The following is a 21,040-nucleotide window of genomic DNA, read 5'->3' as shown; positions in this document are numbered from 1 at the left end:
ATGAAAATTTAAATGATTTCAATCTAGATAAGTCTATCAGTGTGAATGGCTTACATGATTTGAAAATCAGTTATGTGGTATCGTTATTATAACGATGTCAACGATGCAATCGAGTAATAAAACTTGTTAGTAATCGTTTTGATAAACTGTCATATGCTGTGCTATTATTTTTAATTTTTATATCAATTTATCATTACGATTTAAATAAGCGTGTTTTCTTAATATTTATAATGCGTATAAATACGTTATTTAAAAAATAATATGCACCATTATATAAAATTAATATTCTTTTCATTTTATGTATCAATACATATTTTAAAATACATTTTTAATAATTATTTTTTTGTTCCAATATTTCAATTTATTAAATTGAGCTCCAGTAATTAATCATAATAAGATTTAATTAATATTCAATATAATTATAAATTTTTTTTTAATAAATACATAAAAATATAATTTCAAATTAACAAAATAAAAAATGAACAAATTCTTAAATTTGATTAATAAAAATGTATGAAATCAATAGATTTTCATTAATTTTGAATACGAGATTCTTTAAATTACCTTCATTTTATGTATATTAAGTTATTTATACGTATTCCATTGAAAATAATTTATAAAATTTGGTATTACCAAGATAATTTTTGGTTTTTAGTATCATTACAAGTACGTAAAAAGAAAAACTTGCAATTATATTGATAGTTGATATTATATATCAATATTATTGATATTGATATGATAATTATATTGATAATTTTACTATAACTATTGAATTAAAAAATAATAAATATTCAATGTAAAATATAAAAAGAAGAATAACATTATTACTACGAACAAAAAGTAGAATTTAATTTTAGGTATTAATAAGAAATTTATATAACTTTTTCCAAAATCATTTAAAATTGTTATTAATTATGAATGTACCGAAAAATAAGTTATTGTGTACGAGAAAAAATTTCCTTAACAAATGGACATTGAATTCATAATTATGAAAGACTTTACTTTTATTATTATTATTATTATTATTATTATTATTATTATTATTATTATTATTATTATTATTATTATTATTATTATTATTATTATTATGTTCGCGAAATTTTCTATAAATCTGATAAGATTTATTGTTTATAAAATACACAGCCACATGCTATATGGATAAAAACATGAAAGAAAAAATTCTAATAGTAAAAACCATCGGTATAATTTAACATAATGTGTCTGTGTCCTTTAAGATGCAATGATGTGCCTAGACAGGGCGTCCTCCAGGTTGTTTCTATCGCATTTACTTCTCGTTCTCAAGGCCAGCCTAAATTTACTACCCGTGATAAGCGCGTTTGGAAGTCAATTATCCCGCATAAAACCCATATTGCCCTATCTCGTGTTGGGGTGAATTTGCGGCGCCGGCGCCGCGACGCCTACCACCTCTTGCACATGCGCTTCAGACGCTCTTTTCTTCTCTCTCTTTCTCTCTCTCTCTCTCTCTTTCTCTCTCTCTTTCTCTCTCTCTCTCTCTCTCTCTTTCTCTTGCGCTCTCTTATAAGCCTCGGGGACGATCGATGCTGGAAATAGCGCACGGGCGGCCCCGTCGTCGAGTTTGTCGCTCCGGTGGGACACACATACATACACTTGTCTCTCCCCTAGTGGATCGCGCGCGCGTGTCCCAAGGAGCTTTACACCCGGGTGGAGCATTGGCGAGGAGCAGCGCGGACCATGACGCGAAGAAAATGCCCCGAGGATCGGTGCGGCTGATGGGTCGAAAATCGTAAGTAACTTGCACTGCTATCACGTATCTATCTCTCGTCCACCCCCTATTTCTATTACTCTATCTCATTTTCGCGTGCTATGCTTTGGTCCAAGAAGTGCGGTCATAATATGTTCGATTCTCTGCAACGGAGATTCTTTCATTCAAAGTTGTGAGTATAATCGATGATACCACGGGCGTTTTCGCAGCGCTATCAGAATCTCGGGAATGCAGCAAGTTCTGTAGACAGACATAGAGAGAGAGAGAGAGAGAGAGAGAGAGAGAGAGAGAGAGAGAGAGAGAGAAAGTGAATCGCTACATTTATATTGTCTCCTTCTGATGTAAAGAAGCTGCTCTAATGATTGGTCTTTCTTCCTCAATTATGACGTTTTCTTAAGGCGATCGATGATTCCGAGCTTTTCGTAAGAAATACTAATTTTGACGTCGAATCTCACGAAACCAACCTTTATATTTGGTTTGATACTTAAATAAAGTTTTACCAAATGTACTGCTTGAATTATATATACATACTTTTGCTTTGAAAGTGAAAATTCAAGGCTTTTAATTAAATTTCAAATTCTAAAATCCCTCTCAATGCAACGCTTGATGAAATACTTACTGTATATCATCCCTAATTTCGACTTTTATTTTTTGCAAATTTTTATAAACCAGCTGCCCTTTAAATGCCATTTAGAAATTGATTTCTTTAAACTAATGAATATATTAATTAGATATAGATAATTTAAATATAACACTTCTAGAATTTGCGTCGAAGCAGCAAAAGTAAAATTTGAAATCAATAAAAATTAATTTATTGTAAAAGATAAGGGAATATATTACATTTTTCTCAGAAAATTTTTTCTCGTATTTTTAAATATAAAAGTTTATTTTTAGCCGTCGCTAATTTTGACTACAATAAGATTCGTATTATTCATGTACTAACAAGAATGTTTTAAATACAATATACCTAAGGTACGTACGTCTCAACTTCTTTTTCGTTATATTCTTAATTCATAAAATGAATTTAAATTGTGAATGTAATTTTTAGAGATAAATTTTATTTGTAATATGTAAATTACTTAATAATAGATACGCGACTAATATTGATTTGAAGCAGAATATCAAAAAAATATTATCAGTTATTATTAAATATTTATCGATTCAATTAAAAATCCTATATAATTTTTTCAATGCTTGAGCTAAAATACCAATTAAATCTAATTAAACATTAAAATTATAGATTATTTTATAGAGGAAATTCTTTTTTTTTATTACATTTTCATTCATAAAATTTTTAATTTTTATATGATTTAATCATTTGTACGAACGTAATCTCTTATATCATAACGACCATGGATAAACCATCAAAACTACTACGCATTGAAATAAAAATATTTTTAGACGCATTTTGTTTCGTTATTGCATTTCATACTTATAAATTTTGAATTTTATCGAATATATTTTTAATAAATACATTTATAAATACTAATAATACATTAATAAGTTGCATAGATAGTTTTCACTTTTCATTCAAGAAAAATATCAAGATATTTTTAATACTATGATAGCATATGAAAAAACAAAGAAGCAAAACAATATTTATATTATTTAAATAATGCTGTTCAACCATACATTATTTGCATTGAAATGAATAATTCAATTTTATTTAATATAAGTAACTAAAAAATATATTAATAATTTTTTATGTTAATATAAGTAGTTAATAATTAAAAAAAATTGCTACTATTGCTTTAATATATATTAATATGTTAATAATTGTATGAAGGTTGGTTGAAAATATCATCTTTCTGTAATTAAACAAGTACATTATATTGAACAAATTATATTTCTATATCATTTATTGATTTCTATATAAAATGTTTTGATATACAAAACTGTATATTGATTTGGAATTAATGATTAAGCAAATATTAGTATAATAATAATCATATACGTAATATTGATTATTTATAAAGTTTAATATTTTATAAAGTTAAGTAAAATTTTCTTTTATGTATTACTTACTTAGCAGAGAAATATATTGTAATATTTTTAGCGATAAAATATAAATAATATTTAAATATAATAGATTTCATAATATATATTCATTGGCAAATAATATTTCATCAATACCAAGTTCCATTTTATATTTATAGTATTAATGTATTATGAGTCTTAAATTATTATTTATTAAATGAAAGAATTTCTTTATATTGTTTGTTTTAGCTCTTGTAGTTGCATATTTATTCTTATTATATTTTATTTTAATTTAAATAACTTGAAAGGGTTCTTTCATAGACATTGTTTTATTATTTCCTACATATTTTTATAGAATTTAATAAAAATTGTAACTATTATATTAATCGAAGTATAATTAATGTTTTATATTAATGCATAAAAATATATTATCGAATGAATTTACAATACAATTATTATTAAATATTCAATAAATATTTTTTTCGTATTTGTAAAATATATTTATATGTTTGAAATACAATAAAATTTAAAATAATTTGAAATACTGAAATTTTCATAATTATATATATGAAATAAAATTAAAATACTTAAAGTTTATATTTCAAATTTACAGTAACATCTTAAATTGAATTTACTATATGTATTTCTTCCCATTCATTTTGGACTTTAAACTTTCATGTAAATGATTATCATTATAATCAATTATATTTATAATTGAAATTATTTTTAAATATGTTAAAATGAAATTTATTCTAATTTAATATTACTAAAAATGAAATATTATATTCACTTCAGTAAACTTTAATTATATTTTGAAATAAATAATTTAAAACATAATTTTTCCCTTTAATTGAATTTTGGGATTTACGTGTTGAATATATATAGGCGCGTGTGAATATTTTCTTCCGAAAGAATTTTTGTAATAGATGTATTTTAATAATTATGAAATTCAAATATAATTATGAAAAAATTAAAATATCAATTCGAGAATACGTACGAGAAGTATATACCTTACGTAATAAATATATATTTCTTTATATAATAAACATTGTTTATTATAAAAAAAATTTTTTTGGATTAATACAAATTTGTTTGGATTATTGTCATCTTAAAGTTACTAATAATAGCGTTCAATTTTACGTCTAATATCAGTACAAAATTATCATAAATGGTAATTTAAATATATAAAGGTATATTAATGCCTATAATACTAAAATATTTTAGCTTTAAATTATTTGAGTCATCAAAATTTTTACTCAGTATATCCAGGAAGCTCCGCGTTATATACGTGCAACGATGTTCCATGATCGTGCGTGTACGCATACCCTGCAGGAAGTATGAAACCGAGAATGCAAGGGCGAGTGTCACCCTTCTTACTTGAGTAAGAGCTGACGCGAAATAGCGATCGATCGTGGAAAACAGCTTTTTTTCAGGCAAACTTCCGCACTTTCCTTTACAAACGTATTCGTGTCCCACCTACTCTCTTGATTCTGGCAATTCATTGATTTTTCTATCTACTTCGTGCTGCATTCAACTCTTTTTTTCAATTCTTATATCTTGAATTGTGAAACTGTATTTTTATTCATGATTTTATTTGTTGTATATGATTGTATTTGTTTTTCAAGATGCGTTTGAAGTTCCCTGATCAGCTCAGGTTTCAGATTAATGAATATTAAAGAGTTATAATATTGATATTGCTAATGAAGCATAGACGACCTATATTCAAGCACAGAATAAACTTAAAAATACATTCAATTCATTATAAATATTAGTAATTTCATTTCGATAATAATGATTGTGTAATGTTGTAAAGTGTATTATAATTTCAAAAATTTTACTAGGAATAATTGTGAGCGATTTAGCATTTTAAAAATTACTGAATGTTTACTATGATAATTTATTATATGTTTATTGTTTTTATGTTTTAATAATATTAATTATATGCATTAAAAGTTATTGGATTAATGTTAACGTTGCAATATATTCTGTTTTTTAAATTAGGATTATCAATTTAAAAATTAGAAATTAACTAATAAAAATGTAGTGAAGGAAAAGAAGTTAAAAATAAGATAATTAAAATCATAACATGTAGATACGTGCCAGAATTGGAATACAATCGATATAAAATATATCATTAAAATGCTATTTTTAGAATAAAACATTTGAAATTGAATGTTTACTAATAATTTTTAAACTATTAATAACTCGTACATTTGAACAAGTTATTCTTATAACGAATAAATATTGAATGGGATATAATTTATATTAAATCGATTTAATTATGAGTACAAAAGAATCTATTAATTTTTTTTTTATCCAAATAAAAATTTAACAGAAAATAAATCCCTAATTATCTAAACTATATTGATATTTATTAATCACCTACTCACATCGCTTTACAAAAAAAAGAAAAAAAAAATCATTCGTCAAATTCTCATCAAAACCCATAGTCGAATTCGCGCAGGCAAATTTATTCGATTCTCCAATAATTATCCAAGATAAAAATAAAACTATGAAAATGCCAAATAGCTAATGAATGATTAATATTTTAATATTTTAATAATATTTAAAATTTTGAAGCGTGAAAGAACAATTTTTATTACATCAAGAATGTGGAGGGTGTTTTACAAGTTCTTGTAACTGTCTTATACACATGCTCGATCGGTTACGCACTTCTAAAAATATGTGAGCGCCAATCACTTTACCGATTTCCTGTTTTGCTTTGTCGTACTTTGTATCGCGGAATATTTTTAGGTAAACGCCACTTAGAAATGTTAAAAGTTTGGAGTATTTGCTTGTGCTATATTAACTTCTTACTTCAAAACTTTATTTGTTGTACTGAAATACTCTTTCGAATAGTTTGTTAAGAAAAGAAGTTATTTAAGAACTTATTAATAATTACAAACATTCGATATGAATAATTACATAATCGAAGTAATTAATTTATTAAAAATGTGTAATGACGGTGTTGTGTTACAAATTTTTTTATTAAATGCAAGTTCCATCAATTCTCTAATTGATTATTACTCATTACATTGAATTTATAGATTTATATATCAATGCTTGATTATTATTACAATATATTTTATTTATACATTTTATATTTATTTTAAAGATACAATATATTTTTATATACAATATATTGCTTAGTTTTTGAAATAATTTAAACTGTTTTTCTTGATGATCTTCTTTTAGTATTTATAATAAACATAAAAGTATTTATAGCATAAACAAATTGATGACTTGTTGAATCTGGCTGTAATTACATTCAATTGTTACATATGCTTACTTTATATTGTTAATATATATTGTTGAATATAAATATATAAATCTTTAGACAATAGAATAATTACTATCGAAAATCTTAAAACATATGAGATAATAAAGGAGCATTTGAGTGTACATGTTTAAAGAATTAAATGAAATTAAAAAATTAAATCAATCTAATTGACAAGCGATCGTTTACAAAATATTCATTTATTGTCATCAAAATTATTTCATAAGAATTGTTACAATGTAAATGTGAGTATCACTGCATAAGATGCGAATTTTAATTGCATTTTTAGATTATTAATACAATTTTTTATTATGGAAATTATTTTATCATAATATATATGCACGCACTTTCATGATAAATATAATTATTAAAAAATGCAAATTAATTCAATCATAAATCTACATATTTTAGAGAGCAATTCGCAACGAAAGTGACATTATCTTCTTGTAAATGAGGCTCGTGTCGTGACGAAGAATAATTATTGTATAGGTTGGGAAATCGACATAACAAAGTGCGAATGGTAGGGTTCGGTGTTGGCGTTCGGACAAAATATCATAGTGGCCACCCGGTTGGTTCTATAAGGGAAGCGACCCTCGCCGCCTAATCGATAAGTTCGAAGCAGCGTGGCCATGTACACGAGTCTCAGGCTGGGCGTCCCCTAGGAAAGTAGCTGTATGGCTTAATGAAGAGATACATATTTTCGAGGATTCCTTGTGCGTGTTAATAAGCTAATTTTATTATTTCGACGTACTAATTGTGTTTTTCCAATTGTGTGTGAGTAGTCTCGTTCTCTATTGTAAATCACAAATTCTGTTGCCTATACAGTGAAAAGACCTATAATAGGAGGAGCTTCATATTGTCAATATTCATCGTACGTTCTGTTTTTTTTTTTTTTTTTTTTTTTTTTTTTTTTTGGATAAATGGATTCTTCGGCATCCCGAGAGTAATGTGCACATAGTGAAATGCGGGGGAAGCAAATAAATAGAACTGACGAGTGCGATTTAGGTCAGGTTTAATCAACGTGTATATAGGAGATTAGTCTTTGATTTCCTTACGCTTTGATTAACTTTGCGCTGGATTATGGTTTACTGTGTTTTAAGGGACAAGTGCAACGACTCATGCGATGATCGATCCCTCACTAAGACATTATTACAGATACTATATATAAAAAACTCTGAACAATCCTAATTTTACTAAAGCCGAAGTTGTAGTTGTGTATTGAATTAACTAATTTCAAAGCCGTTTGATTAGCACGACAGATGTGTTAAGACTGCGTATTTAATACCAATAGATTTATAGAAGCTGATAGAAAATTCAAAAAGTACGTTTTTCTTTTCACTTAAAAAAAAATTCTTTTGTATAAAAATGATTTAATAATTTTATTTTGGATAAAGGTATATTAAAATTCTACAAGCTTAATTTATATATTCTATTATTAAACTTTCATGTCCAATTCATTAGTATTAAAATAATTTTCAATTCGGTATAATTTTAGTTTTCAATTATAATACCATTAATGGCATAATGCATTGATATGCATAACACATTATAGGAATTTATTGTAGTCGCTAATATTACAAATATAATATTCAAATTCTTTTATTTTGTTATTTATGATAAAAAAATAATTAAATTTAATAACGCTTATTTAATATGACATTCAATGATAAATATTTAATTAATATGATAATGTTGAATTGATTAAATAAAAATCATTTATAATTTCTATATAATATTGTTGCTATGCTCGAACTATTAGTTTTATGTTTATCAATTACACAGTGATCTTAATAAACATTTTACATTTATAAGAAAAAGTAGGACAAATTCTTTCAATTTTCTATAATAATTACTGTATATAGATATTGTATAATTACTGTATGTGGATAGTGAGTTTAGATTTATAAAATTCAACATAACTTTGTATAATTTTTTTCATCGTCACTTTTTTTTTTCTTTACATAAAATGTGATTTATTGAAAAGCGCTAAAACTTTTACTTTTATTAAGTGTAGTAATTCGAACTATTTAGGAGAGCTATATTGATTATAATAAAGATAGCGTTATATAATCACAACGTGGTTTAAGTTTCTAATTTATTAAAGTGAAATTTTCTTTTGATCTTTTTTTAATTTAATCTCTAGGTGAAATAGATTAATTTATAAGATATTTAAATAAATATATAATTTTGCAATACTAGATTGTATTGTTGATTTACAAATAATTCGCATCAAAAATTCTTACTTGAATCATAATAGATAATTAAATATATAGTTGGAATACTACAATTATTTTAAAAATTTTTAAATTCTCATTTAATAATTTAATTATTAAATATCTATATACAAAACATATATATATATATATATATATATACATATATATTATTTCTTTTACTTATCGGAATTTTTTTCTAAGCTTTAACAAAATTATTTTGTTTAATTAATGCTACTTTGATTATTGTGTGATGAAAGTAAAGTTTTTATTTGAGAATAGAATTTTCCAATAATAATTACACTAATATTTATTTAGCATAGGAGCTTAAGATACGTAACATAGGTTAATTAAAATAATTAAAACGCTATCTTTTTCATGTAATGAAATTGTAGTTGTCATAGAGTTAGACTATTTACTTTTTAAAGTAACTTTTTAAACAATTTAGAGTCCTAAAATTTTATTTTTTGTCTTATAAATAAGTAAAATTGCATGGGTATATATATGCACGAAAAAATAAATAAATTCTTGCTTAATTAGATTGTCGGAAGGTGTTTAATCAGAAGCTCAACATTAATAATATTATATAATGATTTTATTTGCTCTTATGGATCTTCCTTTGATTTTTATTTTATTTTCGTTCAAAATTTATATACATTTTTTTTATTTGTATACTTTTTGTGCACATGTGATTTTACTTATATGTTTTATCGTGTATAGGTGTACCTTTATTTGTGCCTATTAATTTGTATTTGCGAACGTAATTTTTTCAACGACAAAATTAACGCTAAAGAGATAATCATCTGTTATCTCGATTTATATAAATCTTACAATCATATTAATTTATGTAATAAAATGAATATTAAAATTGTATTAATAATTTAGCTAAACCTTATATGTATGAATTTTTAAAGTTATATTTTAATGTTATTGTATCGGATATTTTACGTTACGATTTAATTATTAACTTTTAATATTTATCTGCTATGTATCTGTATTATGAAATTTGAAAGAATAATTAGTTAAGCTATTAAATGGTAATACATTATTTTTAAGATAATAAATTAATTTATTTAATAAATTGTACAATGAATATTGATTATAATCATACTTTTAATTTGATAGTTATAATTTATTTATAAAATTTATATTGTTTAGAAAATTTTAGCTTGCATCTATTCTGAGAATTTTAACTAATTCTTATTATTTCAGAATTATAATTTCAGAAATACATTGGGGATAAATAAATAATTAAATTTAAATTTAAATTAAATTTTTTCTTTTTTTAATTTATAACATTATCTAATGGATTATAAGTTTTCATAAGTATTATACAATTGATAAGCTCCTTACTTATTTCAATCTACATTTTATATTTTTATTTTATAGACGAGAATAAGGCCCTAGAGCATTGAAGATGGTCTCTTTTGTAAAAAGGTGAATTTTTTTAATGGCAAATTAAAATTATTTTATAAATTATTTTTAATTATATCTAGATGAACTATTTGGATAAGCTTATAATACATTTGGATTATAAATGATAACATAGTTTATCTTTTCTAAAATTAAAATTATTTATATTAACATTCAAATTAAAATGATTGCATATATATATATATATATATATATATATATATATATTGTTTAATAAACATCATTTTATTATTTTTACCAAATATTAGTTCACTTATATAAAATTTTTACTACATTTTCATACTCATTTTAAATAAAATATTTCAATTTTAGTTTTATTCTTAATAAAATTTATATATGTTAATAATTATTGCACTATTAAAATAAGATATCAACTTTGAATAAAATAGCTTTTATTTTGTGCATGTACCTGGACTTGTTTATAAATATCAAATATAGATTCCTATTTCTAACTAATATTTTATTAATCATATATTTATGTACATATATTTTCATACGCTTCCTGTCTTTTCTTTTGCTTGAGTTTTAAATTTTTATTCAAATAATTTTATTATAAATAAGTAATGTTTATAAGGATATATGGGCATATTTTAAAAATAAACAAATTTTGTATAAATAATGATATAAATTTAAAGGTAAATAAATTTAATAGGTTATATACTTAAGTGCACTCATTTAATTATACAATAGTTATAACCGTAATTGATTTAACGTCAAATGCATATTTTTACAACTCAATTAATTTGAAATATTTATTTTATCAGTAAATTGTATTCGTTCATTCGATGAATCAAAATAATGACATGTTTTCTTTAATATAATATTTGCCATACATTATATCTAATATTAAATTCCAAATTAAAAACGATTTCTAATTACTTTTAATTAGACATATCTGAATAGAAATGAAAAAAGTATTTAAAATATGGGGTAAAAGAAATGTTATTTTATATATTATTTTTACTTAAAGATTTATTCCATTAAATTTTTCATAAATTTATTTAATAAATTGTAAGATTATCTTTTAAGTCTGTTGAAAATTGTCTCCTATGCATGCTCACATAAAAATATTGTGCTAACACAGTATTATTCCTTTAGGATCTTAGAGCAGTAGTAAAATAAAAGTAGAAAGCCACCGCAAAATTCAAAAACCCGAGTAAGTCTGATAATAACTACCAATAGTATAAGATATTCCATTTAAATCGTCACACGGAAATAATCATAATTTAATCTAACTAATTGATCTGATTGTATTGAAATTATTATTCGATGGTAGTTTTAAATAATTGAATGCCGTTTAATTATCTATGATTATGTATTCAAGTTAATAATATAAGTTGCGTACGTACTTAATTTGCATTTTATTTCTAAAAAATTATCCTAATATCAGTTATATAATCAATGGTAAAATATTTTTACGATTTATGTCTTATCTCTTATTTATCTTCATTTAATTTTCTTTACGTGCAATGTCAACGTTTTGTGATAAATGAATTGTATTTGTTACATTTCTTTATTTAAAGTTACCGTTAATTTAAGTTTTGTATTAATTAAAAAATATCAAATCCTCCAATTTTAATTATGAATTTATATTTTTTAAGTTTTAATCAGAGTTGTGAAATCTTGATACTTTTTAAACATAAATTATGGCATCAAGTTAAAAAAATTAATTTTAATCATTTTTGTCTAACTAATGTATTCTTGGTTAGATTCAACATAAGTTTATTTTTGTGTATCGATATAATTTAAATAGAAAATATTTATCAAATGATATATGTAAATTTGTTTTTCTCGTTTCAGAGGCCTTCGCACTATTGTAGCTTTTAGAGGATGCACAAGCTAGCCAAGGGTCTCAAGAAGAAAAAAAAGCAGAAGAAGGGTAAGAAAGGCGAAGACGACGAGGAGTTTAATCCTGAGGAGCTCGAGCGTTACAGACGTGAGCGGGCAGAGGCCCAACAGAATTTAGCGGACAGAAGTGAAATTAGTAATGAACAAGCTGCAAAAGCTGCAGGAACTGGTAATGATGAATGGAAGAAATTTCAAGCCCTTACATCTGGTATCGATTCTGTCCTGAAAAAAACTCAGAATGATTTAGATCGAATCAAGTCAACTTCATTTTTTCAACGTAAGGCTCCGGAATCTAAGCCAGATCCCAAGGAAGATCCCGAAGTACAAGCTAAAAAACGAGAATTAGCCAAACGTTACGTGGGATTTGATAAAGACGGTAACCCGATCGAGGAAAATTGTGATGATGAAAAGGACAATAAGAAAGGGAAATCGTTTGTCGTAAATGAAGACGGTTTTGTCGACGTTTCAGATGACGAAGAAGAACACGAAGATTCAGTCGAAGAGGACATTTTTGACACTACATATGTTGAAGTACTTCAAAATATTGACGTACAATTAGCTTACATTCCAGATAGTCCAACAGAGGAACAACTTGGAGATGATCCATTCGATACTACTAATGCAGACAAAGTTCTGAAAACTGTAGATAAATCTGGCAAGAAGCTCGTTAGTTTGGGCAATGCCGTTGAGGTACTTTCAGGTAGAGTTGATTACGTAAGTACCTGTAAAGTTGGGAGAAATAGACCGAGACCAAAGAATCAGGATCTATTGGGTGATTTTGATGGCAATGTCCCCGTTACTTCTGATAATTCAGATCAAGTAATTAGCGAGTCTATCGAGGTAGAGAAGACTTTGCTGGATGATGATAACGACCTTCCTGATATTCCTATCGATTTGACTAAGCTTCCACCAGGCCTGCCGAGACCGGTAACACCAGTAAATGACGAGGAAGAACACGATGAAAATAAGCCTTTGGATATTTCTGAATTTGAATTATTAAAGGACAAGACTGTGCTTGATGAAATTCCAGTTTTAGACGAAGAAGAATTTGACTTGCATACACCAGCAGAGCCAGCCGTTATAGAAGAAACTGAGGATCCATTCGCCGAAAAGGAATCGAATAAGGTTGATTTCCAAGAAGAAATTATTGAAGTTAGCTTTGAAGTTGCTACTTTTGCCAACGAGAAGGATCCATTCGATACGACTATAGCCGACAACATCTTGCCTGGTAAAACAGAATTAAAATTTATTGAAAAAGAATTAGAAGATTTTCCGATATCCGAAGTTTCGATATCATTGACAGATCCTAGTGGATTACATCGTGATTACGAAACTGGCCTTTTAAAGGCACATGGGCTAGGTACTGTTAACATTGCAAAGAAAGATTTATTAGGTGGATCGTTCACAGATTTAAATCAATTAATTGATAAACCTATCGAACCTGTTGAGGAGATATCTTACGTCGATCCTTTTGATACGTCAAATATTCAAGACTTACCCCCTTGTAAGACAGAGTTAAAAGTTTTGGAAAAGGAACTTCTCGGTGATAACAAAAAGAAACCGGATTCACTAGAAGACGACGATTTCGATCCCAGAAAAGAAGAGGCACCATTGCCACAGAAAAAAAGGCCTCCAAGACCACCAACTATTTCAAATAAAGTTAATTCAGAGGTAAAACCAAAGGAGATAGAGTTTGAAACAGACGTACATGAGAAAAGAAAAGTTTCCGATACAGATACAACATTTGACATAGCTTCCAAGATCGTTGCTTTTGATATTCCAGCATCATCTAAAAAGCCAGATCTTCTTGCTTGGAGCGAGGAAGAAAAATCTTTACCTAATAAACCATTGACGCCATATTATTCACAAAAATCCTTGGACGAGTCTCTTCAATCCGAAGAGCAATTAGACGAATCAGACGTTGATCCGTTTGATACAAGTTTCGTGGCTAATACCGCACCTGGAAAAACCGAACTTAAACTTATTGAATCTGAGCTTCTTCGAGACGAACAAGTGAATAGTGCTTTTTATAGCGTAAGCAATCATAATTTTGATCCCAGATTAGAGCAAACTATTAAGGATCAACAACAGAGTGAATCTGTTGCTGGAAGATCAAATATTATAAAAAGTTCAGAAGTCATTGAATCGCTGATCAATAAAAGAAAAGCACTTGAGAAAAGGCAAGACAGTATTCTTGATACTGATGTTGACGTAAGTGCAGCGCCACTCGCTCCAAACGTTAAGCCTAATACAATCGAAGAAGAAGTTGAGCTCTCTTACAAGGATCCATTCGATACTTCACACGCGACAAATATTTTACCTGGTAAAGCTGAACTTAAATTACTAGAAAACGAATTGAGTCAAATACCAGATCCAGTGCCTATCCGGCCACATCCTGTGATTGAATTAGCAAATAAAAAAGTAGTTATAGAAGAAGATCCAGATTTTGATCCAAGAGCAGCTGAAAAAAACGAAAAAGACATTCTTTGTTTGGATACTGCAGAGGTGCCTAGTGATAAAATTTTAACCCCAATACAGGATACTAATTTCGTTGCAGAAGACACTGATCCATTTGATACCAGTTTCGCTAATATTGATCCTGGCAAAACTGAATTAAGGCTTCTTGAATCTGAACTTATGAACAAATAGATATTTTTATTAGTGAGTGACAATATTTTTGCTTCTCAATACATAATATCTTTATTATTAGTGTGTTTTGTAAACACACTAATTTAAGTAAAGGAACTTGTATAAAACAAAACAACAAAAACAAAACAAAAAAACAAAAAAAAAATGGATTCGAAGGGGGGAAATCCATTTTTAATGGATGATTATCCGACGGATGTGGATAGCAAAGTCGCTCAAGCATCGAATCCATTTCTACAAGACTTCGGAGATGCCGTATCAAGTGAAACATCCATACCATCCGGGGCTGAGGCAAATCCATTCTTCAGTTTTGCTGCAGATCAAACCTACCAGCCGTCGTCGGATTCGACGAATCCTTTTGCCTCATTTGGTATTGAAGCCACCGTTCCTGAGCCAGAAACTAGTGTCTTTGTTAATCCCGAGGTTGCATCGGTACCAAGCCCAGCAACATCCTCAAATCTCTTCGATGTTGAACCCGTAGTAACAGCCCCTACAATGGCACAAACTAATCTAGCACCAATTACTGCTCAGCCTTCCGCGGCAACGACATCGCCAACTAGACCTGCGAGGCCGCCACCGCCACCAAGACCGGGTCCACCACCACCACCCAGAAATACAAAGGATCTGATTTTATCGGTCACCGGCGCCATGGACGAAACCTCAAATCAAATGCTAGATCGATTGCAAGCTACTAGAACACCAAGTCCAACGTTAATGCATTCACCGTCACCCACGCCGGAGCACAGCTTAGCCGACTTCATCGATGTCGATAGCAGCGTACCTGATCTAATTCACGACTCTGCTAAGAGCGATGATCAAGTACCAGCTATTAATAATGCACAGGACATGTTAGGTCTGTTCGATGCGCCGTTGACGCAACAGACGGTGGATGATACCGAATCTTTCGGTACGGAAACAGTCATGTCGACGGCGACGGACACGACTACAGTCGCTGGTGCACCGCTGATGGCATCGACGTTGTCGGATCATCCGTTCTCCGATGTTGGTCAGCAAGAGATAGTGCAGTCATTTGAAGCAGATCTTATCCAAACGAAGAGGCCATCGGTAACTGCGGACTTATCTGATATTAGTAAGTGTATATATATATATATATATATATATATATATATATATATATATTTTATATTTTAATCTGTATAAAATAAAGAGATTTCTTAGCTTTAAGAAAATGAACATTAAAAAATTGATATTATTGATAAAGATTAATCATTCGTTTATTGTATTGGAATATTACGTTTTATCTTATTATTATTATTATTATTATTATTATTATTATTATTATTTTATTCATTTTACGTTTAAATTGAATTTATAGGCCAGCAAGTGTCCGCATCGGTAATTGAAGGAATACATCCAGCAGCTACGGATCTCCAGCAATCGGAGGCTCAAGTATCTTCCGATTTGTTTGGTAACGCGTCAGCATTCGCACCAACGATGCAAACTACGCCAGTTACTGCAGCTACTAATGGGACTTTTGCGGATCTTTTAGGGGACTTTAATTTGGAAAAAACGCGTCCCGACTCTGATTATACAATTGCGAGTTCGATGGCCACGAATGAGTTTCACACCAACAATTACAGGTTTCCCTTGCCTATTCTTTATGTGAATTCTTATATTATAAAAATATTGCATACTCAATGAAATTAATCAAATTAGACAAATAATGAAAGATTAAATGGTTCATATTACTTAATTGGTTACATTTGATTTCTAATTTGTCAATAATATTACAGTTCTCTTATTTTAATGAAAGCGTAAAGATATCAGAGCTCGCTTCCTAAATTAGTTTATTCTTACGTTAGCAAACTAAAAATAAATATCATTTTATGCAGAGCCGATGAAACGGGAAATAGTATTGTAACGACTACTCGGGTGCCTCAAGAAACTGACGACGCCTTCGATGCATTTGCATCCAAGTTTGATAAAGCTGCCGAATTAGATTCGACGGCCACTCCTTTTTACGATCCATTTGCTAGTGGAGCCGGAAGCGGGCAAACCGCTATGGATACTAGCAGCGATGGCAAGTTATTCTTTCTCGTATTTCATATTATTTAAAATTTTAATATAGAATAATGCCATAATGTTAGTATAATTTAATATTGAAATGTTAATTAAATAAAAATGCAGATAAAACATGTGTATTTATTGTCGTATATTTATACAATTACGCATGCATATAACTTTTGACTCATTTCAATTAAGAAGAAAAAACAAAAAACAAAAAACAAAAAACAAAAAACAAAAAACAAAAAACAAAAAACAAAAAAACAAACAAAATATATAGATATTTCATGATATTATAAAAAATTTCGTAAATAAAACGGTGAATAAAATTATCCTCGTTTCTTATACCAAGACTTAAAAATATGAAATTATTCGTTGAATATATTAAGAAAAATGTACGAGTATAATTTTATTTGATTTTCATGTATTAAAAGATTAATTAGTGTTTGTCAGCTGCTTTATCATCCTTTTCATACATTATTTTACGTTAAATTAAACATAAAAGCTTCAACGTCTTCGTACATTAATATTATTTCATCAAATGTTCATTTCAGTTTGGGGAGATTCAACGGCTGTCGCGGGTTCAGAACCGGCCACTGGATTCGAAGAGGCCGATGGCTTCGACTCGTTTCTCAGTATGGTCGCACCACCACCTGATGTTCCGTCAAGGAGACGAGGCTCCGCTGACTCGGACGAGGGTCCAGATTTCAGCGTGACGATAAAGTAAAAAGTTTACTACTCAAAAGTGACCGACATGCTTATACGGACAATTTTAATGACGATATTAAAAGTACATGGCTTATTGCCCCTCCCCCAGCCCGGCCACCCCCAATTCCCGAATATTTTCTCAAAAGTCGAGCGTTGTTTTTATAAAGTTACGCTACAATAAATCACACACCCACAAAATTCCTCATATAAATTATACGTAATACACGATTATGCAGTATTTGCAAATATTTACAAATAGATATTTTTTCCACTTTACTTTTTTTATAGGATATTATAAACTAGTAGTACTAATATTAAATTAATATTTCAATAAAAATTTATACATTTGTAGGCCAAAAAGTGGAGAACATGTAAACTTTGGGGAAGGCGGTCCGGTTCCAGTTCTTGCCCCACCACCGAGAAGTCCTCTCAACACAGCGTACGCGGAGACTTCGCCACGTTTCAATCCTTTCGATAAGTCTGGCGGTTTTGCCCAGGAGGCAGTCTTATCCACAGAGGCTGCTTTACCATCGGAAATGACGAGAACGGATTCTCAAGTTAGTCTTTTTCTTCTTCTTCTTCTTCTTCTTTTATGCAACTCGTAATTTTTTTTACTCCAATGTTTATGGTTAATTTGAAAGAGTAAAGTTTCAGTAACGATTTATCAAATAAGTAAATGCTTCTAGAATACAATGAATTTGTTAAAAGGAAACACCACCGACGCCATTATTCGATGAGGATATAAGTCAGCCTCTAGAGGAATTTCCGCGCACCACGTATATCGGTGATGGATGGGAGATGCAATTGCGCCAACCAGTTAAGAAGAAAATCACAGGTCAACGTTTCTGGAAAAAAGTTTTCTTGAAAATTGTTAACCAGGCCGACAGCTTACCCGTATTGCAGCTTTTCAATAATAAAGGAGATAAGGACCCTTATCAAGAATTGCCGCTGCTACCGTGCTATTCGGTCTCTGAAATCGCGGCTCAGCAATTCGATCAGTACGGTAAAATATTCACCGTCAAAGTGCAATACATATTTTACAAAGAACGTCCGGGTCTCAGACCTGGTCAAGTCACTAAAGCTGAAAGGATCACGAACAAGCTCAGTCAGTTTGCGGCTTACGCAATCCAAGGTGATCTACAAGGTGTTAAGGAGTTTGGCAGCGACGTTAAGAAGCTTGGAATGCCTGTCGAACACGCGCCCCAGGTAATTCAATCATAATATATGGCTTTTAAATAATTTAAAGGATGGTGCATGATATTTGGTGCTTACCCGTCCAATATCATAATTTGATTATTGTTTATTTGAGTACACATCAATTGATTTTTGAAAGACTATGCTTCATTATTATTTACAAAAACTTACAATCGTACCTTAAATATTTTCCCTCAATTTTATTATTTCTTGTAATAGCGTTATTTGCACACAGCATCGTGCATTTATTGAAAAGTACATTAGAACGTAGTATTCAATTGTCCCTAAATATCATAATAAATACAATTATATTATTTTAATTATGTGATGGAGATTTTTGCCGATTATTTGCAATAATGAGAGATAAGTTTTATCTGAAAATTGGTAGTAAAGCGAAACTATAATAACTATAAATGTATTTACATTATTTCTTGACATTGTACAGCATAAAGAAATTATTTATGCATTTTAATAGTGTTCGAATAGTTTTATTTTATGTGTTTTTAAATGTTTATTTTTTTTTTTTTTTTTTTTTATCAGTTTATTTAATATTTTATAATTTAATATTTTATAACAGCATCTTCGTTGTTATATTTATGCATTATTCGATTCATTCATTATGCACAATATAATACACTGTTGCATAAAAGTATAATATATAATTTATATTTTTGTAAGTTAAAAATTTCAGTGATATATATTAAAAAATTGCACTTAAAATATTGAAAAATGTTCGTACTATTATTAAAATAGTTTAGAGTTCATGGTAAATTAAATATTAAGAAATATTTAATTATCAGCTCAAATCATAAATGATTATTTTATAGTCTGTATATTTCTTTTGTTGTATAAATAGTTAGCAAATTTTAAAACTAGGAAATAAATTATTTTATGCATTTTACAAATAAGTGAATTTCATTTCATATAAGATGTTGAATAAATCTCAATTTAATTGATCGATATAATAAATAATGATCACTGCAAGTGCAAGATGAGTAAAAAAAAAATGATGTCGTGTTTAATGAAGTTTTAAGCAAATATTAAATGATAACCATTCAAATAAAATTCGATGTTATTTCAAGTTCTAAACTATGACCTTATTTAATATTAAAAATATAATTAATATTAATTAATCGATATTCATTCGACTTTATAAGGGAAATTCTAGAGCTATCAGAAATTCAGTCTTAACATTACTTTCACGTTCAGAATAATAAAGTGTGAAAACAATAATACAAATATTCATTAAGTTCTTCATGATTATATTGTTAATATTGTTTTAAAAATAGTATCGGTAAATTAGGATTCTTATAATAATCGAAACTTTCAAGGGAAAAAATTTTCTAATTCTACTAAAGAAGAATCCCCCGTAATACGAATGACTAGCATATTAACGTTAGGGTCATAGTGTTTGCAAAGTGTATTTTTCTATCAGTTCCTCCTCCGTATAGCTAACTTTTCATGACCTTGAAAATCTCAACAAACCACGTTCCTATTTTCGTCATTTCGTAGATCTCGCAATTGCTTAAACTGGGCTCACAAAATTACGAGGATATGAAGGCGTTCTCAGTGGTATTTGAAGAAGCTCTGTTCAGGCTACAAGTTCATCGCGATCGAGCCCTCCAATACAAAGTGGAGGAGGTACAGATTAGCGTCGTCGACGAGTTGTACGTTGAGCAAAACGCCGAAGGTCATATTGAGAAACAGATAGCACGTGTGCGTCTTTTTTTCCTTGGCTTTCTATCTGGTAAAACGAATGTCCTATTACTTTATTCGATTTGAGTATATAAAATTCATGAAAGCGTAGAAAGTAATGTTTAAATAATATATTTCAGGTATGCCTGACGTCGAGTTAGGTATTAATGACATTTGGAGACAAGGAAAAGAAGTTGTTAGCAGGCACGACATTATTCCAGTGGCGACAGAAGAATGGATTCGCTTAGAGAACGTTGAGTTTCACGCCTGCATTCAGCA

General features: G+C 28.5%; 1 protein-coding gene across 1 annotated transcript in view; it reads left to right on the top strand.

The window, feature by feature from the left end:
* Positions 1-1,620: 1,620 nt before the first annotated feature.
* The window catches only part of LOC105368353 (protein stoned-B), a 23,800-nt gene continuing 4,380 nt past the window's right edge, over positions 1,621-21,040 (top strand). The window contains exons 1-10 of the mRNA XM_011507357.1: positions 1,621-1,765; positions 12,446-15,139; positions 15,299-16,229; positions 16,476-16,740; positions 16,993-17,180; positions 17,719-17,887; positions 18,225-18,429; positions 18,581-19,078; positions 20,579-20,813; positions 20,902-21,040. The exon at positions 20,902-21,040 is cut by the window's right edge and continues 39 nt beyond it. Of these exons, the coding sequence (XP_011505659.1) occupies positions 12,476-15,139; positions 15,299-16,229; positions 16,476-16,740; positions 16,993-17,180; positions 17,719-17,887; positions 18,225-18,429; positions 18,581-19,078; positions 20,579-20,813; positions 20,902-21,040 (5,294 nt within the window). The 5' untranslated portion in view covers positions 1,621-1,765; positions 12,446-12,475. The remainder of the gene's footprint in view (positions 1,766-12,445; positions 15,140-15,298; positions 16,230-16,475; positions 16,741-16,992; positions 17,181-17,718; positions 17,888-18,224; positions 18,430-18,580; positions 19,079-20,578; positions 20,814-20,901) is intronic.

The sequence above is a fragment of the Ceratosolen solmsi genome, unplaced genomic scaffold, assembly GCF_000503995.2.
Source record: "Ceratosolen solmsi marchali unplaced genomic scaffold, CerSol_1.0 scaffold6, whole genome shotgun sequence".
Classification (NCBI taxonomy): Eukaryota; Metazoa; Arthropoda; class Insecta; order Hymenoptera; family Agaonidae; genus Ceratosolen; species Ceratosolen solmsi.
The sequence above is the reverse complement of the archived record's forward strand: the minus strand, read 5'-3'. Positions and strand labels throughout refer to the sequence as shown.